The sequence below is a fragment of the Schistocerca cancellata genome, chromosome 4, assembly GCF_023864275.1.
Source record: "Schistocerca cancellata isolate TAMUIC-IGC-003103 chromosome 4, iqSchCanc2.1, whole genome shotgun sequence".
Lineage (NCBI taxonomy): Eukaryota > Metazoa > Arthropoda > Insecta > Orthoptera > Acrididae > Schistocerca > Schistocerca cancellata.
The window spans coordinates 632,102,486-632,124,977 of NC_064629.1; the positions used below are offsets into that span (position 1 = coordinate 632,102,486).

Sequence of the window (22,492 nt, forward strand, 5' to 3'; positions counted from 1 at the left end):
CATTGCATGAGTGAAAAAATGGCTGATATCAAAATATGTGACCATGGGATAGAAAATCAACTGAAATGACTTGACACTGGACTTGATGGGATACCATTATGATTCTACATAGAGTTTGTGAAAAAATTTGTCCCACTTCTAGCAGCAGTGTAGAATAGGTCTCTGGGGGAGCAAAGTGTCCCTGATGATTGGAAAACTGTGCCAGTCATTTCCATTTTCAAGGAGGGTTGTTGAACAGACAATCAAAACTAAAGACCTATATCTCTGACATTAGTCAGCTGTACAATTTTGGAACATGTTTTATGCTAGCATATTGTAACATTACTGGAGAGAGAAAATCTCTCCTGTAGGGAACAACATGGGTTCTGAAAACAATGACTGTGTAAAACCCAAAAGTTCCAGCCCACTCTTTTTCTCCATGAGCCCCAGAAGGTGATAGACACTGGTGTCCAGGTAGATGCTGCATTACTTGATTTATGTAAGGCATTTGATATAGTTGTGCACTGCTGCCTACTGAAAAATGATACAGTGAAATTAGATATTAATGGTAATTATTCTTTTTTCTTTTGCTTTAGGAATGAAGTGGCAAAATTTGTTCGTATTAGTATAGCAACAATAAAATTAAAGTTAACAAACCCAAGGTTAAGTAATTTATATATATTTCTGTGAATGGTGAGAAACTGGCATAAACTAAATCTAATTAATTCATCTTAAACTGGCACACTGTCATCTAGATTGCTATGTATTCCCAGTGTTTCAGTAGATCCTAAATTAGCTATTTCACACTAGATTAAGGAAAAAAGTGTGCATTACAGTGATCTCATTTATACATCTAGGACTAGGTTAAGTATAGCAAAATGATCAATATGATGAAAAGGGAAGAGGTTTCCTACTATAGATATCATAATTGTCATAATATTCTCCTCTTGTTACTCATACTCACAAGACTCAATCATGAGACAACATAAAAATTACGTAGAATTGATCTCTTCAGCAATGAGAAACATGCAGAAACAAAAGTCTTCACCTAGACCAAGATTAATGTGAATATGAAATTAGTAGAGCATTTCTTGGTCCCTGTTTGTAAGCATTATGCACATCCAGTGTCCAAAAAGATAAATATAATATACAGGAGACACAGTAACTCTCATTAGTGAGGGACAATTTGGGAGAAGTAAGTAAGGCTAGCTTAGACTTCTGTCATACCATATGTGTTGTTTTCAGTATACTAACCTCTCAAATGGATATGCCAGTGAAAAGGCCCAGGGTACATCAAGTTAACACTCAAAAACCAATGTGTTACAGACAACAAGTAATGGTAATATCCCCAAATCATAGTCTGTGATGACAACTTGTTTTATTTCAGAGAAAAGTTAACTGGTGCCTTTTCATCTCTATTTAGGGGTTTCATAGCTTGCATAGGAATCAGTTTGTAACTTATGTAATGTATTTGCCCAAATTAGTATCTTGCAGAGGAGTTTCATCTTTCATGTACACCACTTTAATTATTTTGTGTACCTTTTTCTCTGTAATTTGACATAAAAATAGGGAAAAGTAGAAAATAATTTACATCTATTCTTGTTGATAGGAAATCATCCACCGTGACTGGATGTTTAAATTGGTTGGTGATGAAATATTCAACATTGGAAATGCTAGATGTGTGCTTAAAGTTATGCCAGCTGGAGCATTTTCCTTTTCTTATGAGCTCTGTGTAAATGACAAAAGCTACCAAAAGTTCACAGAAATACAACGAAAAACGAAAAAGACATGGCTGGTAGAGCTTGAAAGTGGATCATTCAGAGTTATTTTAGGTAAGTTAATAAATATATTACTCTAAAAATTAAACAACTGAATCAATTGAAAGAAATTTGAATTGTGATATCGTATCATTAATATCAGTGACTGCACAGGTTTTCTGGGTATAAAGTGGTTGAATTTATCAGTATTATAAAACTATGGTCCTGAGACTAAGCCGAAAGCTGTACTCTTTTGGTCATCCTTGTTTGAGGATATAAGCTTGTAAATGTTGGAACAGTTTTGCCAATTTAAAAATGAAAACTTGTTAATATTCTCTTTGTTGTACAGGCTGACTTTTAATTAATTAAAAGCATCCTGAAAACTGAGATTTGGCAGAGAAATGAGAAAACCTTTGGAACAGTGATTGTTTTCACCAAATCAGTGAACTCATATTTGAAGTAGGGATATAATTTAGTACTGTCAAAAAAATTTTCATGTAAAACAGGATGGATAGACCATGGAAGCTGACTTAAAGAGACTTTTACTTTGGAACAGAATGGTATTATGAGAACTCCTATTTACATGTTATCACATTATAAGAAGTGTTAATTGAACTGGAAAACATATTAGACTGTGTTCCATTGTAGTCTAAACCTTTTTCAGTGTGCAGTTACTTCAAATGATTCTTAGTCCTATAACCAGAAAATATATTTGAATCACCAAGAGGCATTTTACATTGTTCTGATCCATGAATGCAGTTGCAGTCAGAAATGGAGACAAGGAAAATTGAAATCTACCATCATCAGAGGTGATTTTGATCACTGACATTATGTAGAGTGCATGGAAGATCATGTTCAAAAATAAACCAATTCAGAAAATTCTTTTAATTGGAAATAACATCTACATTGTCCTGTGTATTTCATGCAAATTGAGTCTGGTTAGGGTCAGTGCTGCCTTTCATGATTTAGGTTCACAATATTGTCAAACAAAATAGTGCAGGATACACAAATCTCTTATTGTATAGGTTTGCCACTTCATATGAACAGGGTAGATATTTATCAACTAACAACACAAGTGAAGACCAAATTACTCCATGTAGCTTATAGTGAAGCATTACACATGTTACAAACTTGGGAGGAAGATCACTGTTGATAAGATGCAAGAAACTGACCCACAGTATTTGAGGAAGATGGAACAGCTATTAAGTTATCAGTTTCTTAGTTCTGGTGTTCAAGTCAGGATCTGATAATCTTGATTTAAGTGCTCTGTGATGCCTTAAATCATTACAGGTTAAACATACAAAGGACACTGAAAAAATTCTAAGGGTATCTTGTTTTACATTATTGCAAAAACAATGGTGTTTTTTGCTACAGTGAGATCTTTTCATGAAATTTCAGTCATCACGTTTCTTCTCTTAATACAAAAATATTTTGTTGATGCCCACCTCAACAGAGAGAAATGATCATCAAAAGAAAATAAGATAAATCTGAGCTTGCATGGAAATATTTAAGTGCTTGTTTTTCCCTTGCAGTGTGAGAGAGTCAAATGTAAGAGAAATAGCCCGAAGGTGATTCAGTGAACCCTCTGCCAAGCACTTAAGTATGGCTTGAGGAGTAGTCATGTAGATGTAGATATCAGGATTTTTCTCAGTAGGTTCATGACTAATTCTTCCCTTTTCTTCTTGAACTGATTTATACATCATATTTAATGCCAATTATGTTGAAAAGATTGTGGAGACAAATATATTTCTTATTATTATGAAGCATATTTTGTGCATAGAGGGTCTATACAAGGGCGATGCACTTGAGGACAATATTATGGAAATGGAAGAGGATGTAGATGAAGATGAAATGGGAGATACGATACTGCGTGAAGAGTTTGACAGAGCACTGAAAGACCTGAGTCGAAACAAGGCCCCTGGAGTAGACAACATTCCATTGAAACTACTGACGGCCTTGGGAGAGCCAGTCCTGACAAAACTCTACCATCTGGTGAGCAAGATGTATGAAACAGGCGAAATACCCTCAGTTTTCAAGAAGAATATAATAATTCCAATCCCAAAGAAAGCCGTTGTTGACAGATGTGAAAATTACTGAACAATCAGTTTAATAAGCCACAGCTGCAAAATACTAACACGAATTCTTTACAGACGAATGGAAAAACTAGTAGAAGCCGACATCGGGGAAGATCAGTTTGGATTCCGTAGAAATACTGGAACACGTGAGGCAATACTGACCTTACGACTTATGTTAGAAGAAAGATTAAGGAAAGGCAAACCTATGTTTCTAGCATTTTTTACAATTTGTACAGAAACCAGATGGCAGTTATAAGAGTCGAGGGACATGAAAGGGAAGCATTGGTTGGGAAGGGAGTAAGACAGGGTTGTAGCCTCTCCCCAATGTTATTCAATCTGTATATTGAGCAAGCAGTAAAGGAAACAAAAGAAAAATTCGGAGTAGGTATTAAAGTCCATGGAGAAGAAATAAAAATTTTGAGGTTCGCCGATGACATTGTAATTCTGTCAGAGACAGCAAAGGACTTGGAAGAGCAGTTGAACGGAATGGACAGTGTCTTGAAAGGAGGATGTAAGATGAACATCAACAAAAGCAAAACGAGGATAATGGAATGTAGTCGAATTAAGTTGGGTGATGTTGAGGGTATTAGATTAGGAAATGAGGCACTTAAAGTAGTAAAGGAGTTTTGCTATTTGGGGAGAAAAATAACTGATGATGGTCGAAGTAGAGAGGATATAAAATGTAGACTGGCAATGGCAAGGAAAGCATTTCTGAAGAAGAGAAATTTGTTAACATCGAGTATAGATTTAAGTGTCAGGAAGTCATTTCTGAAAGTATTTGTATGGAGTGTAGCCATGTATGGAAGCGAAACATGGATGATAAATAGTTTGGACAAGAAGAGAATAGAAGCTTTCGAAATGTGGTGTTACAGAAGAATGCTGAAGATTAGATGGGTAGATCACGTAACTAATGAGGAAGTATTGAATAGGATTGGGGAGAAGAGAAGTTTGTGGCACAACTTGACCAGAAGAAGGGATCGGTTGGTAGGACATGTTCTGAGGCATCAAGGGATCACCAATTTAGTATTGGAGGGCAGCGTGGAGGGTAAAAATCGTAGGGGGAGACCAAGAGATGAATATACTAAGCAGATTCAGAAGGATGTAGGATGCAGTAGGTACTGGGAGATGAAGAAGCTTGCACAGGATAGAGTAGCATGGAGAGCTGCATCAAACCAGTCTCAGGACTGAAGACCACAACAACAACAACATTTTGTGTAAAATTTGGTGATGAGCAGAGTGCTTATTGCATTATAGGGCACGTGAAACGATTTGAAAAAGAAACTCAATCAAGAAAATTTGATTGTGTCTCGTGACATGTCAAAGAAAACAGAAAGGCACTACGACAAAAATATTTCAAATAGTGAACAGTTCAATAAGTTTGTAATTAATTCTTTAGAAGTACCCAACAAAATCTTTCTACCTAAAACTTGCTAAACCAAACTGATAACAAATTTAAATAGATCAGTGAAGGCATAAAAATCCTTAGCACTCTGAAAGGGCTGTTACAAATAGAACTAAAATAAAAGAGAGATATTTTTCTTTATTGATTATATTATAAAAAAGAAAATCTAAACACTATGATCAGTTGCAAAGGACTGCACAATGCCAAGCAGCTATCATACTATCCTCTGCCATACGGCATCGTTCTGATCCAATATGGAGGTGTATGGAGTCAGCACACATGTTCCCCCAGCTGTTTTCAGCTTTCCAGACCTCAGAGATACTACTTCACATTCTGGTAACGCCTCAGTTAACATCACAAGGCTGAGTGAACTCCATTCCAGTGCTCCTACTAAATAAAAATTCATGGCAGTACCAGACATTCAACCCAAGTCCTCCACATGACAGTCAGACATGTTGCCAACACAGCTATGAGGTGTTTATTGTGCATGTTAAGCATTATAAATTGTATTTAAGGAAGCTGTGAAGGCAGCAAAGTAAATGTCAAATGATAGTTTAATTTTAAGACATAAATTGATTCAGTATTAAATCTGAATTTGGTGAAAAATCTGGTAACAGCAAAATTTCTAAGATTAATATTGAAAATGATGCTATTATAAATCCTGAAGAAGTACCACAGTGCTTCAATGAGTTTTTCAAACATGTTATATCAGAGTTTAGTGTTGCATATTACCTGAAAAACTAAATCACTTTGGGACTGATGAAAAGTTTGAGTATATTTTTGATGTATTGACTAATATATATGTATTGCTAATAAAGGCAATCAGACATCTCCAAAAAGGCAACATGTAATAACATTAATAATGGAAATATATATAACTTTAAAGAGCTGTAGGTTCTCCTGTGAAGCTGAGCTGCATACAGTGAGAGTCATGTTGTTGATAAAACAGATAGTCTTTATTGGTGATACACTCAGATAACTCACTGACACACAGTAACATTTGGTAACATTGTGCTACAGCAATGTATTTTCCTCACTGCAGTCTTCCGTACTAAGACTAATAAGTCTGTAGATCCATTGAGCCTCTGGGGTGAAGCTCTGAGTGTGGTTGCTAAAAAATTCAAGCCAGACAATCAGAGTTACACGCAGTGAGGTCATGTGTATTTAGCGTCCTCTGGCGGCATGTATTCATGCACCTCCCTACTGGAACAGCGGGTGATGTAAGAGCAAGCTCGCCCAGTGATGCAGTGTTGGGAGGTTCAAAAGTGGCATCTCCCATGTAACTGTGAGCAACACACACTGTGCTGGGTGTGTTTGATGAAGATGACTTTGATACTGCTATCACAAAATTCAGAAATATTTCAACAAAGAACATATAAATATTTTACTATCATTGAAAAAGAAAACTTCTGAATTTGATAATGGAATACCCACAAAAGTACTTAAATCAGCACATAAAATAAGTCAACCACCAGCTACAGTAATAAAGAAGCTTTTTGAACAAAGCTGTTTCCTAGATTTATCAAAATATGCAGAATCGAAACCACTCTCCAATAAAGGGCCAAAGGAAGGTAGAGGATATTATCAACATATCTCTCTTCTTTCTCCCTTGTCAAAAGTTATTCAGAAGCTAGCTGCTACCCAGATACAAAATTTTATTGTAAAACATAAGATTATTTTGAATAACCAACTTGGTTTCCAGCAAGAAAAAAATCTGTGGACTTTTGTAGTACCCAATTTAGGTTACAAAAGCCATTTATTAACTCTTGTTGAGAATGCTGAAACACAAAATAAATGACACTTTGTTCACAAGAGTTACTGATCCTGTGAATTGTCCAAGACTACAAATAAAAACAGATAGCACCACAAATTGAATTATGATGGCGGAAACCACTCATATGTGAGGTGAAAATTAATCACTTAAGCAAATAATGGTGTCACAGTCCACTGAAGCAGAAGAGTGGTAGGCCGTTGGCACTATACTCAGAGCCCGACCAGGCCCATTTGTAATGCAAACAGTCCAACAAATAACTACTGTAGGACAGATTCGTTGTGAGTATGTACACCATGGGGGTGAGCACATTCACTTGCATGCAGAAGTGAGAGTGGACCAGCAGCCACTTGACCTTAAACTGGCTTCCTGATAGGCTCACATGACATGCTAGCCAGAGACACTGAGTTGTTCCCTTCTCACAGTAACCACGGTAGATGTAGGTATGGCATATTGATAATGTGGCATCATACATTGACACATATGGTGGGATTACAAGATAGACACTAAAAATAACTATGTTGACAGTATAAGTATCTCACTAGGCAAGATTAATACAGTGACAAGAACCTGCTATGGCCTCACAAAGAGCTTTGATTTAGTAAACCACATCTTACTAGCCCACAAAACAAATGAATATACTATGAGGGACAGTTTATTACAGTGACTTACATCATACCTATGTAACATAAGAGTAATTATCTTCTCGAATACACTAAATTATCCTTTAAAATAGCAAATACGTGTGGCAAGGTGTCCCTCGGGACTCTATTCTTGGTCATATTTTCTTCCTTTTCTATCTTGATTATATGCCAGTCCCCATCAATTTTACATCAGTTATGTTTTGTAAAGCTACTCCTTCAGTTGTAGTAGATTAATTTTTATGGCAGTTGCACCATCAGACTTGAGAACAGCAGCTTTACATAGAGAACACACTTTGTTATGAAATAAAGCTGACCATGTGCCCAGTATAAATGTGTGTCTTTTTCAGATATTAAAGATGTTTAGTAGAAAAATGGAAAATGACACTTTGAAATAATAACAGTACAACTCAAATTACTTTGTTTTATCGTCCTTCTCGCATGTACCACACTTCACTAACAATACCTAAATTCATCCAATCTTGTGTTAACAGCTAAAAGCTCATTTCTCATTCATACTGAAGTAACCATTGCTATGTTGCATTTCCACATTACTTAAATAGGTAATCACTGATCATGGAAGTCTTTACATTTATTTTCTACTCTCAATATATTCCTCCATGAAAGTGACTGATTCATAAAGATGACACTGCTTCAACCATGAATCTCGTAACTAATTCCATGTGGCTGTCAGCAAAATAATTGAATTACTCTTAGTAATTTTCTCCTATAAAACAGCATAACACTTTCAAGTCTTAATTATACTTTCTACCAATTTCTTCATATCGTCTATCTGCGATGCAGCTGCACGTCGTTGCTCTGTCCAGAATCCCAACAACTCCACTGCACATACCAAGGTGATGCATGACCCCTACCACTGCAGCATTGTTGCATTATACCAGACAGCAAAGCAATGCTCCCTCCAGAGAAAAGGGCATGCTTAGCTTAAAAAGTTCCAGAATCCAGCAATAAGTAATGAGTACAATATTGCTGCATCATAACATCAAAGATAACAGTAATTCTTAGAGTTTGCATACTATAGATGAATTTAATTGAAACTGTGAAGCAGAATAAAATCTCTGACTACATATGTAACACTCTTGATAACTTAAAAACATGGTTCCAGGTGGACATGTCAAAAACATATGGCACAGTGTACAAACTAACAGTCAGAATGCAAGGAAACTGAAATAAGCTACCAAGTAAAGACATAGCACACATAGAAACTGTCATATTTTTAGAAGTAAATCCAGATCATTTAAACTGAAATATGTATACTGAGTACTTTTCAAGTACGTTATGTAGCTGTGCATTTGCATTGCAAATATTATCCAGTGCCACTGACATGGAACATGGAAAATTACTCACCACAGTATTTTTGATCAATAATAAGGTATGACTTAGTTTTATGGGGGAGGCTCTATTAATACACCATGTGTACTGAATCTCTAGAAACAACATATCAGACATACGTTAGCTGAATATTATTTAAAAAACTAAAACTTTTAAAAGTCCCATCCTTATACATCTATTTGATTGTTCATATAGCACAAGAAATAAAGACAATGTTGTCAAGGGCACCCATATGATAGTTTGTAAGGAGGGGGGGGGGGGGGGGGGGGGCTAGACTTGGGGTATGAAATATGGAATGTTTTTAATATTTGAGAAGGTGAATGGTGACGTAAGTAACCATAAAAAATTTCCAGTTCTGATCCTGTTAAAAACCGGCATAACACTGACTCAAATCTTTTTTTGTGAAAGAAAAACACCTGACTCTGACTACACTATATTTTTACCTTACTCTGGGTTTGGAAGGGGTGGGGGCAGGGGAGGGTAGTGTGCCCCCCCCCCTTGCCCCTGGACTTGGGCATCCTTGAATTTTATGCTTCCTGTTCATTGATTAAAATTATATGTTAAGACTCTTCCAATGTAAGGGAACATAAATTTTCGACAGCCTGAAACACAAGAACATTCTGAACATGAGGTTAGGTCTATTGAAAGATTTACATGATAATACAATACATAAATGTTACTACTCAGTGAAAGAGATCATAAAGAACAACTGATTATTTAAGCAAGGTGTCACTAATCATTAACTTTATTATGTAAATATAGTTGCACATTTAAAGGAAAAAAATAACTTTAGACTACTGCTCCATGTCATTAGCTATAATGTTATTGAAATTAATTATGTTACTAATTTCAAATGTGTCTGCTGTGTCCTAAACAAATGATTAATACAATATGCAGAATGGATAAATTGTTTAAAAATCATTTGGCATAATGAAAGACTAGTTTAAATGGTTTCAATGCAGAACTAATTAAATACAGGGAAAATGTATATAACAGCCTATCATAGCTTTATAAGTTTTATTGGAAGCAGCAAATTGTACCAAAATTTGGAGAATTGTCAGAAACCATCATTATTCAAGAAATTCAAGAAACCCCATTGTAATAACTATAGAAGTATAAGTGTATTTGGTACTTCATAACTGATTTATTAACAGTAACTTAAAAACAGTAGCACAGGATGTGCTTACAGTACTGCAAATGGCTTTTAGAAAAGCATTTTTCACTGGTAAATCAATATTCATTTTACACAAACTTATTGAAAAACAAAGAGAATTTTGGACAAAGCAATTAGAAAATATCAAAATGAATGTAAGGGTTCAACTGTTGGCAGATGTCTCCTAATCTGCATTAATCTTCATTGGCTAGCATCTGCTGATGGAATTACAATCTTCTCCAATAATATACAAGATAAAGTTCTATGAGTATAGAAGCTTCATGAAACAGTACCAAAGACGGAACTCCAGAATTCCATAGGAGAAGTATTTCATACAGTATGCAGAACAGGGGTTCAAGAATTACCCTTCAGCCATCACATTTGGAAAATCTCCCCTATAGACAAATATGAATATTTAAATGAGTGTCTCAATAATGCAACGAGCCATGTCTTAGGTACATCCACAATGAAGTGGTGTCTTTGGTGAGGCTGGACTAACATATGTTTAGAGAAGTGGGGTGTCATCCTCTGCAACAGTTATTGTCTTGAAGATTGACTGATCTGGCCTTGTAATATTAGTCTATTAGTTCTTAGTATGTTGGTCCTGTGGACAGCTAAAAGCAAGGGGGAACTACAGTTATTACATTTTCCAAAGAACTGCAGCTTCCAGGGTAAAATATTCTGGAAGTAAAATAGACCCCGAAATGGATTTCTCATTCTACAGGTCAGATTGTGGAATTGTAGATCACTTTACTGGGTAGATATGTGAAACAAAAATGGATCATTGTAAGTTAAATATAGTGGAGATAAGTGAAATGTAGTGACACAGAGAGCAGGATTCCTTGTGAGGCTGGTATAGTGTTGTCAACACAATATCAGATAGAGGTAATGAAGGAGTAGGTCTGATAATGAATAAGAAAATAGGAATGAAAGTGAGTTACTGGGAACAGAATAGTAAGTAGTTCATCACAACCAAGACACGCACAAAGCCATGACCCACCACCATTGTACAAGTATATATGTTTAATAGCTCTGCAGATGATGAAGAGATTGAAAAAATATAACATGAGATAAAATTAATTATTTAGTATGCTAGTGAAGATGAAAACTCAAGTGTAGTGGGGACTCTAATTTCATAGTAGGCAAAGGAAGAGAAGAAAAATAGTAAGAGGATATGGAATGGGAGAAAGGAACCAAAGGATAAGCTGCTAGTTATAATTCAGCAAAGAGCACAATTTAATAATGCCTAACACTTGGTTTAAGTATCATGGAAGGATAGTTGTTTATGTGGAAGAGACGTTGAGCACCATAAGGTTACATATAGATTATATAATGGTAAGAGAGATATTTCAAAACCAGATATAGAACTGCAAAATATTTCCAGGTCTTGATGTGGAAATAGATCATAATTTAATAATTATGAAATGCATATTACAGCTGAAGAAATTTGAAAATTATAGGAAATGAAGGTGACAGGATTTGTATAAACTGAAATAATCAGAGGTTGTTGAGAGTTTCAGTTGCAGCATATTCCTCCTGTTACTAAAACTGTACATAGTGCATGCAATAAAAGAAACAAAGGATGAAATTGTTGTAGTTAATGGTGAGATGAAGACACTTGCACAAAATGAACTAGCATGGAGAGCTGCAATCTTAGGACTGAAGAGCACAACAACAGCTAAGATTATTAAACTGGCAGGGGTTCATCAAGAAGTTCTAACAAAGAAAGAATTACAAGACTACAAATGGCATACAAGCCCACTTGAACACATATAATAGAAATTTCTGAATAAAAATGGTAAAACTGTAATATTATGAAACACTGATTGAGACAGAAGTGCTATACTTGTCTGAAACTATGATATTATGTAGCAGATGACAAATTATAAACAAGGAAGAAAAATATTGGAGAAAATCACAGATGAAGAAAACAATCAAACAGAATTCATCAGTTTAAAGGAAATGTTAATTCAATTAGAACACATTAATCACAGTTCTGTGGTCATTTACACAGAATGAATAACAACAGGATCACATAGAAAATTCTTAATTTTTTTAAGTACTGAAAGTTATAAGAGATTTATGATACTATCACACACACATACACACACACACACACACACACACACACACACACACACACACACACACACACACACCACATTCATGATGCAGGACTTGTCAAAACATATGAAATCATGGAATTTTCAAATTTATATTCAGGTACAAAATATAGACACATATAAGTTGTAATATTATGTCTAGTCTGGTAGCTTTCTCATCAACACACATTGACTGACTGTAATAAAATGAACAATATTCTACTTAAGTAAGTATAAGAAAACATATTTTTATGTACATACATACATATAGACAGACACAAAAGACACCACACGTGGTATCTGATAGGTTATTGAAACATCTTGATTGGTTTTAGTAAAGTAAGAAATATTCTAGTTATACAGGAGGAACATTAATAAAACCAACAAACTTCAGGAACAGATTCCTGGCTGGAAATGTGGGATAAAATGTCCTATGAGCATATGTTCAGAAATGCATCACTGCCACGAAGATGCCACTAATGAATGAAAGTTCCTCTGACCATGTGCCATGTGTTCCTTGTGTGTTGCAGGCTGTGTGATTGACACAGCTTACTGCAAGTAGCATAATGGTGTTGTATTCATGTCAAGAACAAGCCAAGATGATGTTTATGTACAGCCAAGCAGATGGAAATAGTCGAGAGGCAGCATGGCTGTAACAAAACAAGTACCTTCACAGACATTAATCACATCACTCAATATTTCAAGCCCTTTTTTGGCATTTGTATGATCATGGGTCCTTTCAGACAGATGAACATGCTGGGAGGTTGTGGATTGTACATACACTAGATTTGGATGACCTGGTTCTACAGGACATTGAGACAAACCTTAGTACAAGCTCCAGGCAAGTGGCCTGTTAACATAGTTTAACCCAAAGTACAATTATGTGTATTCTGCATGACAACCACTAATATCCCTATCACCTGCAATGAGTGCAGAGGTTATCAGCAGTGAATCCTCACTACAGGGAAGAATTTTGTTGATGGTTTTTGCACCAGACCATCACAATTATGGGATTTCTGTCACCAGTCCTCTTTACTGACAAACCATTCTGCTGCTTAAAGTACTCTGTGTCAATCACACACCCTGCAGGACAAAACGAATACATGGAATGTGGTCACAGGAATTGTAAAACATGCTGTCATTTGCCAGCACCAGCTATTGTAGCAACAGTGCATTTCCGGGCACATATTCATAGGACCTTTTGTCCTCAATTACCAGTCAGGAGTCTGTCCCTGCAGCTTGCCAGTTTTATTAATATTCACCCTGTATATGTACACAAATATAGAATTTCAGGTCCACATACATGATGCAAAAGACACATAACTACACACATTAACCACAGGAGTACATTCATAGAAGGAGTTTAAATTTATCTAGATATACTTTGATAATTATAAGTTTATAAGTATGGAGTATGTATTCTTTCTGAGTATAACATATGTACTAAGGTGTGAGTCAAGGCTACTGTAGGTTATCTGATATTTAATTTTATAGTATATAGACTTCATCAGCTTCTCTCACATCTAACAATAATATTATTTTCTATAAAAGTGAAATACATGGAAGTGGGTGTACTATGAAAATGGTTTACTTGTCTCCTAATATTGCAAGAAAGGCCTTTATGATGAATACATAGAACACCATTTCTAATGCAGCTGTTTAAGCACTATATTATCTGTGCTGATAGCTCACTCACATAATTAGTTTATGAGTACATTTTGCTGTTTATTGCATTTACTTTACAGGTATTTTGCTTGCAACTAAATGAGGTGTAGCAAGTAGATACCTTATGGGTTGCGAAGCAACTCAAATTGCTTGATACGGGCAAGTCTTCAGATCCAGATTGTATACCGATTAGGTTCCTTTCAGATTACGCTGATACAATTTCTCCTACATAGCAATCATATACAACCGCTCGCTCACCGATAGATCTGTACCTACAGATTGGAAAATTGCGCAGGTCGCACCAGTGTTTGAGAAGGGTAGTAGGAGTAATCCATCGAACTACAGACCTATATCATTGACGTCGGTTTGAGGTAGGGTTTTGGAGCATATATTGTATTCAAACATTATGAATCACCTCCAAGAGAACGATCTATTGATACGTAATCAGCATGGTTTCAGAAAACATCGTTCTTGTGCAACGCAGCTAGCTCTTTATTCGCACGAAGTAATGGCCGCTATCGACAGGGGATCTCAAGTTGATTCCATATTTATAGATTTCCGGAAAGCTTTTGACACCGTTCCTCACATATGTACTAAGCAACTTATAATCAAGCTGCGGGCCTATGGGGTATCGTCTCAGGGACTGGATTCGTGATTTCCTGTCAGGAAGGTTGCAGTTCATAGTAATAGACGGCAAATCATCGAGTAAAACTGAAGTGATATCAGGTGTTCCCCAGGGAAGCATCCTGGGACCTCTGCTGTTCCTGATCTATATAAATGACCTGGGTGACAATCTGAGCAGTTCTCTTAGATTGTTCGCAGATGATGCTGTAATTTACCGTTTAGTAAGGTCATCTGAAGACAAGTATCAGTTGCAAAGCGATTTAGAAAAGATTGCTGTATATTGTGGCAGGTGGCAGTTGACAATAAATAACGAAAAGTGTGAGGTCGTCCACATGAGTTCCAAAAGAAATCCTTTGGAATTCGATTACTCGATAAATAGTACAATCCTCAAGGCTGTCAATTCAACTAAGTACCTGGGTGATAAAATTACGAACAACTTCAGTTGGAAAGACCACATGGATAATATTGTGGGGAAGGTGAGCTGAAGGTTGCATTTCATTGGCAGGACACTTAGAAGATGCAACAAGTCCACTAAAGAGACAGATTATACTACACTCGTTCGTCCTCTGTTAGAATATTGCTGCGCGGTGTGGGATCCTTACCAGGTGGGATTGACAGAGGACATCAAAAGGGTGCAAAAAAGGGCAGCTCGTTTTGTATTATCATGTAATAGAGGAGAGAGAGTGGCAGATATGATACGCGAGTTGGGATGGAAATCATTAAAGCAAAGACGTTTTTCGTCACGGTGAGATCTATTTACGAAATTTCAGTCACCAACTTTCTCTTCCGAATGCGAAAATATTTTGTTGAGCCCAACCTACATAGGTAGGAATGATCATCAAAATAAAATAAGAAAAATCAGAGCTCGAACAGAAAGGTTTAGGTGTTCGTTTTTCCCGCACGCTGTTCGGGAGGGGATTGGTAGAGAGATAGTATGATTGTGGTTCAATGAACCCTCTGCCAAGCACTTAAATGTGAATTGCAGAGTAATCATGTAGCTGTAGATGTAGATTTTAAAGTTATCATTTGTACTCTAATTGGTTTTTGCTAATATGTTTTTCAAATATAACCTAATTTATTTTCAGAAAAAAGTACACTAGATGTTTGGGCAAATGGCGAGAATTTGGAATGTACTGTAAGTCATATTTTGTCTTTATTTCCTGTTTTTCTGTGTACAGAACTATTTTAGAAATTTAATTATCAATAAGTGCTTTCTAACTTCCATATTCTAGTTTTCAGCAGTAATTGAGTATTAACAGAAAATTGTAATTTATTTTCATCAGTTTACGTGAATATGTGTGCTTCATTCAAAATTTATAAATATATATTTAACAGTCTACAATACAGATGCCACTACACAGCATGACAGGAACATCTTATCCATTCTTGGTACCCTTATCTTATGTCTCGGATTTTTCGGAAAGGTCTTTTATTATAGAAATGTTACCAGCACAGTTCTGTATCATTTGGTGCAGCCATAAATATTACTGAAAACTTTCATACATACTTCTAGAACAGATAGAAATGTAATAAAGAGATTTGAAAACACAAACTCCATTTTCATTTTGTAGTAAGGGAATATTTATAACTGCAGTAGAAGTCTATAGTATGTAATTTATTTCTTCAAGGGTAATTTTACAATAACATAGGATTTACCAGTTTCATAGTAGGGAAAATGTGTTATATATACAGACATATAGATGTGTTTAATGAGGAGGGGACAGATGGTTAATCTTGCTGTTGTTGATGGAATCATCCCACTGTTTGCCCAAAGTGATTTAAGAAATCCACAGAAAAATTAAATCATGATGGTGAGGCAGAGCATGATTCCTTATCCCCCAGAACTGAGGTCAGTTTCTTAACAAATGCACTACCTCATTCAGTTTAATAGAGGTGTACAGTATTCTCACATTTGTACATACTTGAGCAAATACTGATCCTAATGGATTGCCATCATGGTACCTATTCATGCCTCACAGTAATTCATGATGTGTCAGATATATGAACTATAATTTTAGTAAAGCCACATTGTACAGTGTCCTGTATTTTTCATTTCATTTGCCTGCATCTTCATTTCGTTTGCCTTCATCTTTAATTCTGTTACAATGTTAACAAACAATGGTATACTTATTTTGTACACACATTAATGTGGCCCTTTTATTCATCTTTATTGATGTTTGTTATTGTCTGTTAACCTTTTTAAACAAGCAATGACAACCATGAACTGTAAAGATGATGAAATAGCAGACACTTATTTTTGAACAGCATAATTACATAACTGTTTGTAAATGAAAAAGACATGCAAATTATAAGAGAAATAAATGTTATTCAAAGCTAGGCATCCCACACTAATGACTGCAACCTGAGGATGACTCCATCTATATGGTTTGAATCATACTCTTTAAATGTTGATATTAAGTATATACCTAAAAGCTGTAGGAAAATACGGAATATTTTCTTATAAAATATCACATAACAAATCAGTGCAGTTTATCAACATCAAAGTATGCTGTGTGACCAAGTTACAGAATTTGTCTGGTGACTAATGGCGAACCTTTGTGAATGTATTATTCAGATTTGTGCCAACAATAACCACAAAAGCTTTTCAAAAATGCAGTAACCCTTTTGAATCAGCCAGTGGTCACCATCATACTGCCTAAAGCACATGCTGCTTTGGTGAAAAATTTCCATTACCTTGTGCATTCATAAAAAAAAGTTAAAACAACTACAGCTTTGAGAGGCGTTTATACACAGAACTCTACACCACCTCAAGATATGAATGCAAAGGTACAGATATCACAATGAATTGACAGCATTTAGTTTCAGTGTGATGGATGTAGAAGAATTATGTACAAAGTTTAAATGGATTGTAAATCATACTCTGGAGAAGCATGTGCTGAGTAAGTAGATTATGGATGGAAAAGATCCACCGTGATTTTAAAACAAAATTTTAAAAAATGCTGAGGAACAAAAGGTTGTTGCACTCTTGGTTCAAAAGAGAAAGCAGAAATGATGGCAGGCAAAAATTAATAGAAATTTGTGCATCTGAAGAAAGATCAATGTGCAAAACTTATGAAACTACCACTGTCATACCTTAGTAATAGATCTTGTTGACCTGAGAAAATTCTGGTCCTACATAAAATTGCTAAGTGAGTCTAAGCCTTGTATCCAGTCACTTGTTGACCAGTCTGGTGTGGCAGTAGAAGACCACAAAAGTAATGCCAGAGTTTTAAATCTTGCATTTAAGAAATCATTCACACAGGGGAATCATACAAACATACCTTCATTTGACCATCACAGAGACTCCTGTGCAGAGGATACAGTAATAACTATTGCTGGTGTAGAGAAACAACTGAAAGAGTTGAAAGCACGTAAGTTGCAGGCCCGGATGTATTTCCAGTTTCGTTTTACAAACAGTACTCTACAGCATTGGTCCCTTACTTAGCTTGCATTTATCACAAATCTCTCACCCAGCACAAAGTCCCAAATGAGTAGAAAAAAGCACACATGACTCCTGTATATAAGAAAGGTAAAAGAATGGACCTGCAAAATTGCAGAGCAATATCTTTAACATTGGTTTGCTGCAGAATCCTTGAACAGTCTCAGTTCAAATATAAATTTCCTTGAGAGGGAAATGCTTCTGTTTGCAAATCAGCATTGTTTCAGTAATCATTACTTGTGCAAAACTCAGATTGCCTTTTTCTCACATGAGATTCGGCAAATCATGAATGAAGGGCAACAGGTGGATACCATGTTCCTAATTTCCATAAAGCATTTGACGTGGTGCCACACTCCTGACTGTTAATGAATATACAAGCATGCAGAATAGGTTCCCAGGTATGAGAATGATTAGATTTTTTTTTTTAGATTAGATTTACTTTCATTCCAATTGATCCGTAGTGAGGAGGTCCTCCAGGATGTGGAACATGTCAGAAAAACAACAATACATGACAAATATTTACAACTAAAACAAATAAGCTAATGTACCATTCCACAGATCCCAAGTGGAATGATCGTCATTTTTTAATGAACACTAAGAGTCATTTTACAAATACTAATGCACTGAATTTAAAATAAAAAAAGTTTTTTATTTATTTATAAGGTAATAAACATGTAATACAACTACTGAAATACTTATCTACAATGAACACATTACTACACTGAAATGATGCAGAAGTTAGATTATACTTACACACAACCACACACACACACACACACACACACACACACACACACACACACACACACAGACACAGACACACAAATTTTCAGTGAACACATTACTGCACTGAAATTGGGCAGAAGTAATGTTGTACTTATATACAAATCAGTTGGTTTTACTAAGAAATTCATCAATGGAGTAGAAGGAGTTGGCCACCAATAAATCCTTTAGGCTTCTCTTAAACTGAATTTCATTGGTTGTTAAGCTTTTTATGGCTGCTGGCAAGTTATTGAAAATGTGTGTTCCTGAATAATGCACACCTTTTTGTACAAGACTAAGTGACTTTAAATCCTTGCGAAGATTATTCTTATTTCTAGTATTGATTCCATGAATTGAGCTGTTGGTTTGAAAAAGTTATATATTTTTAATGACAAATTTCATTAAGGAATAAATATATTGGGAAGCTGTAGTTAGTATCCCTAGTTCCCTAAACAGGCTTCTGCAGGAATACTTCTTAAATAAAACAACCCTATATGTTGTTTTCAATGGCGGGTGTTCATCAGAGACAAGGGTATTGTCAGGAGTGACCTACGGAAGTGTGATAGGACTGGTGTTACATTTTATATACCCTGTCAGACAGGGAAAGCAGCAGTCTGTGGCTGTTTACTGTGGTGTATGGGAAGGTATCATCATTGAGTGACTGTAGAAGGATACAGGATGACTTAGACAAAATTTATATTTGATGAGATGAATGTCAGTTAGCTCTAAATGTACAAAAATATAAGTTAATGCAGATGAGTAGGGGAAAAAAACCATAATGTTTGAGTATGGTGTTAGTAGCGCATTGCTTGAAACAGTCACATTGATTAAATATCTAGGTGTAGCATTACAAAGCAATACAAAAGGGAATGAGCATGTAAGGACCCTAGTGGGGAATGGTAATGATTGACTTTGGTTTATTGCTAGGACACTAGTGTGACCTATTGTTAAGTACTGTTTGAGTATTTGGGATCTGTACTAGGTTCCATTAAAGGAAGGCATTGAAGCAATTTAGAGGTGGGCTGCTAGATTTGTTACCACTAGGTTCAAATGACACGCAAGTATTATGGAGATGCTTCGGGAAGTCAAATGGGGACCACGGAGGGAAGGTAACATTCTTCTCGAGGAGCACTACTGAGAAGATTTACAGAACTGGTATTTGAGGCTGAATGCAGAACAATCTTATTGCCGCCAACATGCATTTCACGAAAGGACCTTGAAGATAAGATTAGAGAGATTAGTGCTCATTTGGAGGCATATAGACAGCTATTTTTCTCTCGCCCTATTTGCGAGTGGAACAGAAAAGGAAATAAAAGAGTAGTGGTACTTACAGTAGCTTGTGGAGTATGTATATAGATGTAACTGTAGATATAGATGAAGATGAAGCAGATGGTGTGGGAATGGGGGAGGCTGTCCAAATATTGTGATACATAATGCTAAAAAAATCACCATTTTCTAACAGTGGTGTTTACTGATATAACATAGTTGCATTTTTGTATGAAATAAATAATTACTGCATTGTGGCCAAACACTCAAGGAGAAAGTAGTCTGAGCTGGAGAGAGAGCCATGAGCTCTTTCACAAAAAAATATTTTTGATATGTTACTGGTGAGTTAGTAAGTGAAATACAGTAATATTATATTAAACTTACATCATACTGATACTTTCAGCACAACCAGTACTGATGAAATGTTTTTTAGAATATCAATAAAGGAGTGGATTTGAATCTTCAGCTTTGTGTTAAAATCGCATGACATTTACTGCTATAACATGAGTAGATTCAGTGGCAGAACAGCTCAAGCAGAAGATAACACTTCCTCTGGAATCCTCTTCATTGTACAGTGTCACTAGTCTGTACAGATGGCTGCACTTATTGTGATGATGGATGGCCAAGTTTATTGCTGCTTTAAGTAAATTACTCAGACTTAGTCTCTGTGATTGTTGGTCAGCTGTCAGGTTTTATATCAGATTTTTCACATACATTTTTCTGCACAGATTAAAGACTTGCCAATGTGTACAGTGATGTACCAAATGGCAGAAGATCAGTTTTTCCAATTGGCTTCAGTTCAGTTTTGATTACAGTGAGGGATGAATACTTCTTAGGCAGTAAATAGGTACTCACAATTTTTGCACCATTGAGTGTCATGAGCAGTCCATGCTGTCAAAATGTATGGCTCCAGCAGAGGTACTTCAAGGCTCAACACAACGTTCCCACTTGTTATTTCAAGAAACATGTTTATCCATGTGTTACAAACAATATTCAGTAATTCATCTTCTCTACCTTGATTATTTGTCTGGCATGCATGTATCTGCTCCTCCACCTGCTCCCTAATCCCCTGACACCCAGCCCCACAAAAAAACACCCCATTTAATACATTTGAGTTTTTTATCATTCAATGGCCTGTTTACGATATTACTCTAATAGGCAATACTGATGAACTTAGATGTAACATCCAGGATCCAAGTTAGATGGAATGCTGTTCCTCAGACACTGAAACCTCATCTGGCTCAATGTCAAGAACTGTAGGACTTCTTATATCAGCATTTGGTGTGAAATACTCATTTTTGACATGTTAATACTCTGATCATTTAATTTTTTTGTATCATTGTAAATCGTATGTCAATTAAAACTCATTAATTTCTGTTGAGTCCACCACAGGGCTTCAATTTTAACAAAACATTGTGTGAGGATAACATCAAACAAACAACAGTGTATTAGAACAAAGTCAAAGCAAACTAGATTCACTTTCTCTTAGGACTCAGTGTAGACAAGCTGAATGGAGGCAGTAAGAGATACTGAAATGGGATGAACAGATTTCTTAGAACTCATACAGGAGACACTATTTAGCAGTAAGGAAATTTTAGTTAAGTTACAGTGCCACATTATTATGAATCTGGAAGTTTATTGGCCAAAGTGACTGTCAACAGAATTTACAAGGAGAAGTCATTTACAGTTGTGTGTCTGATGTGATAGAGTAAGTAGTGAAATAAGATAATGGACTTATCAGTTAAACACAGTGTCTTTGGATGTAAACTAAGTGAGGATTCTTCTGGACACTTTTAGTACCTGCAGTGAAGCGTTCTAAGTCACAGTAAAGTCACACTAGTACATAATTGTTACCAATATTTTTTTCTGTATACATACTGAAAAGATTTTAGGTCTTCAATTTATATTATGGATGTCATTGTCTCCCAGTTACATACAGTTTGCAAGTTAGACACCTAGTCTAGTGTTAGTATCAATCACTCTTTTTAATATATAAAAATATCATATATGATGTTGTAGTGCTGAACATGTTTGGAATAGCTGTTGATGTTCTCTCAGTGATTATCAATTAGTCCAAATCACACATGTAGGCAAAAGGGGCTGTAACAATGACACAGAACAGTTGACTATGTAAATGTAATAACTCAGTAATCAATATTTGATTAAATGCATCAACTTTTAATTGAGACTAGAAGAACAATGAGTCAAACTTGGCATGATGGTGAGAAATCCATTTCACAGTGCCAAATTAAAAGAGATGCTATTGCTCGAGCAACACTCCTTTATACTAAATATGGAAACTGAGATCCCACAGTGTTCCCTTGTGTCAGAAATACAAACTTATGATGTCAAACAGTGGAAAATTCAGGATGGACTACGACAATATTATGAAAAGGATAGTTGCTACTCACCATATAGCGGAAATTCTTAGACACGGATGGGTGCAACAAAAAGACTGTCTGAATGTAAGCTTCTGACCAACAAGGCCTTGATTGGAAATAGA

The 22,492-nt window shown here is 35.8% G+C and overlaps 1 protein-coding gene across 1 annotated transcript in view; it reads left to right on the forward strand.

The window, feature by feature from the left end:
- LOC126183831 (fas apoptotic inhibitory molecule 1) overlaps positions 1-22,492 on the forward strand; it is a 65,872-nt gene that overhangs the window by 41,690 nt on the left and 1,690 nt on the right. Inside the window, exons 3-4 of the mRNA XM_049926088.1 lie at positions 1,589-1,811; positions 15,608-15,657. Coding sequence (XP_049782045.1) covers positions 1,589-1,811; positions 15,608-15,657 — 273 coding nt within the window. The remainder of the gene's footprint in view (positions 1-1,588; positions 1,812-15,607; positions 15,658-22,492) is intronic.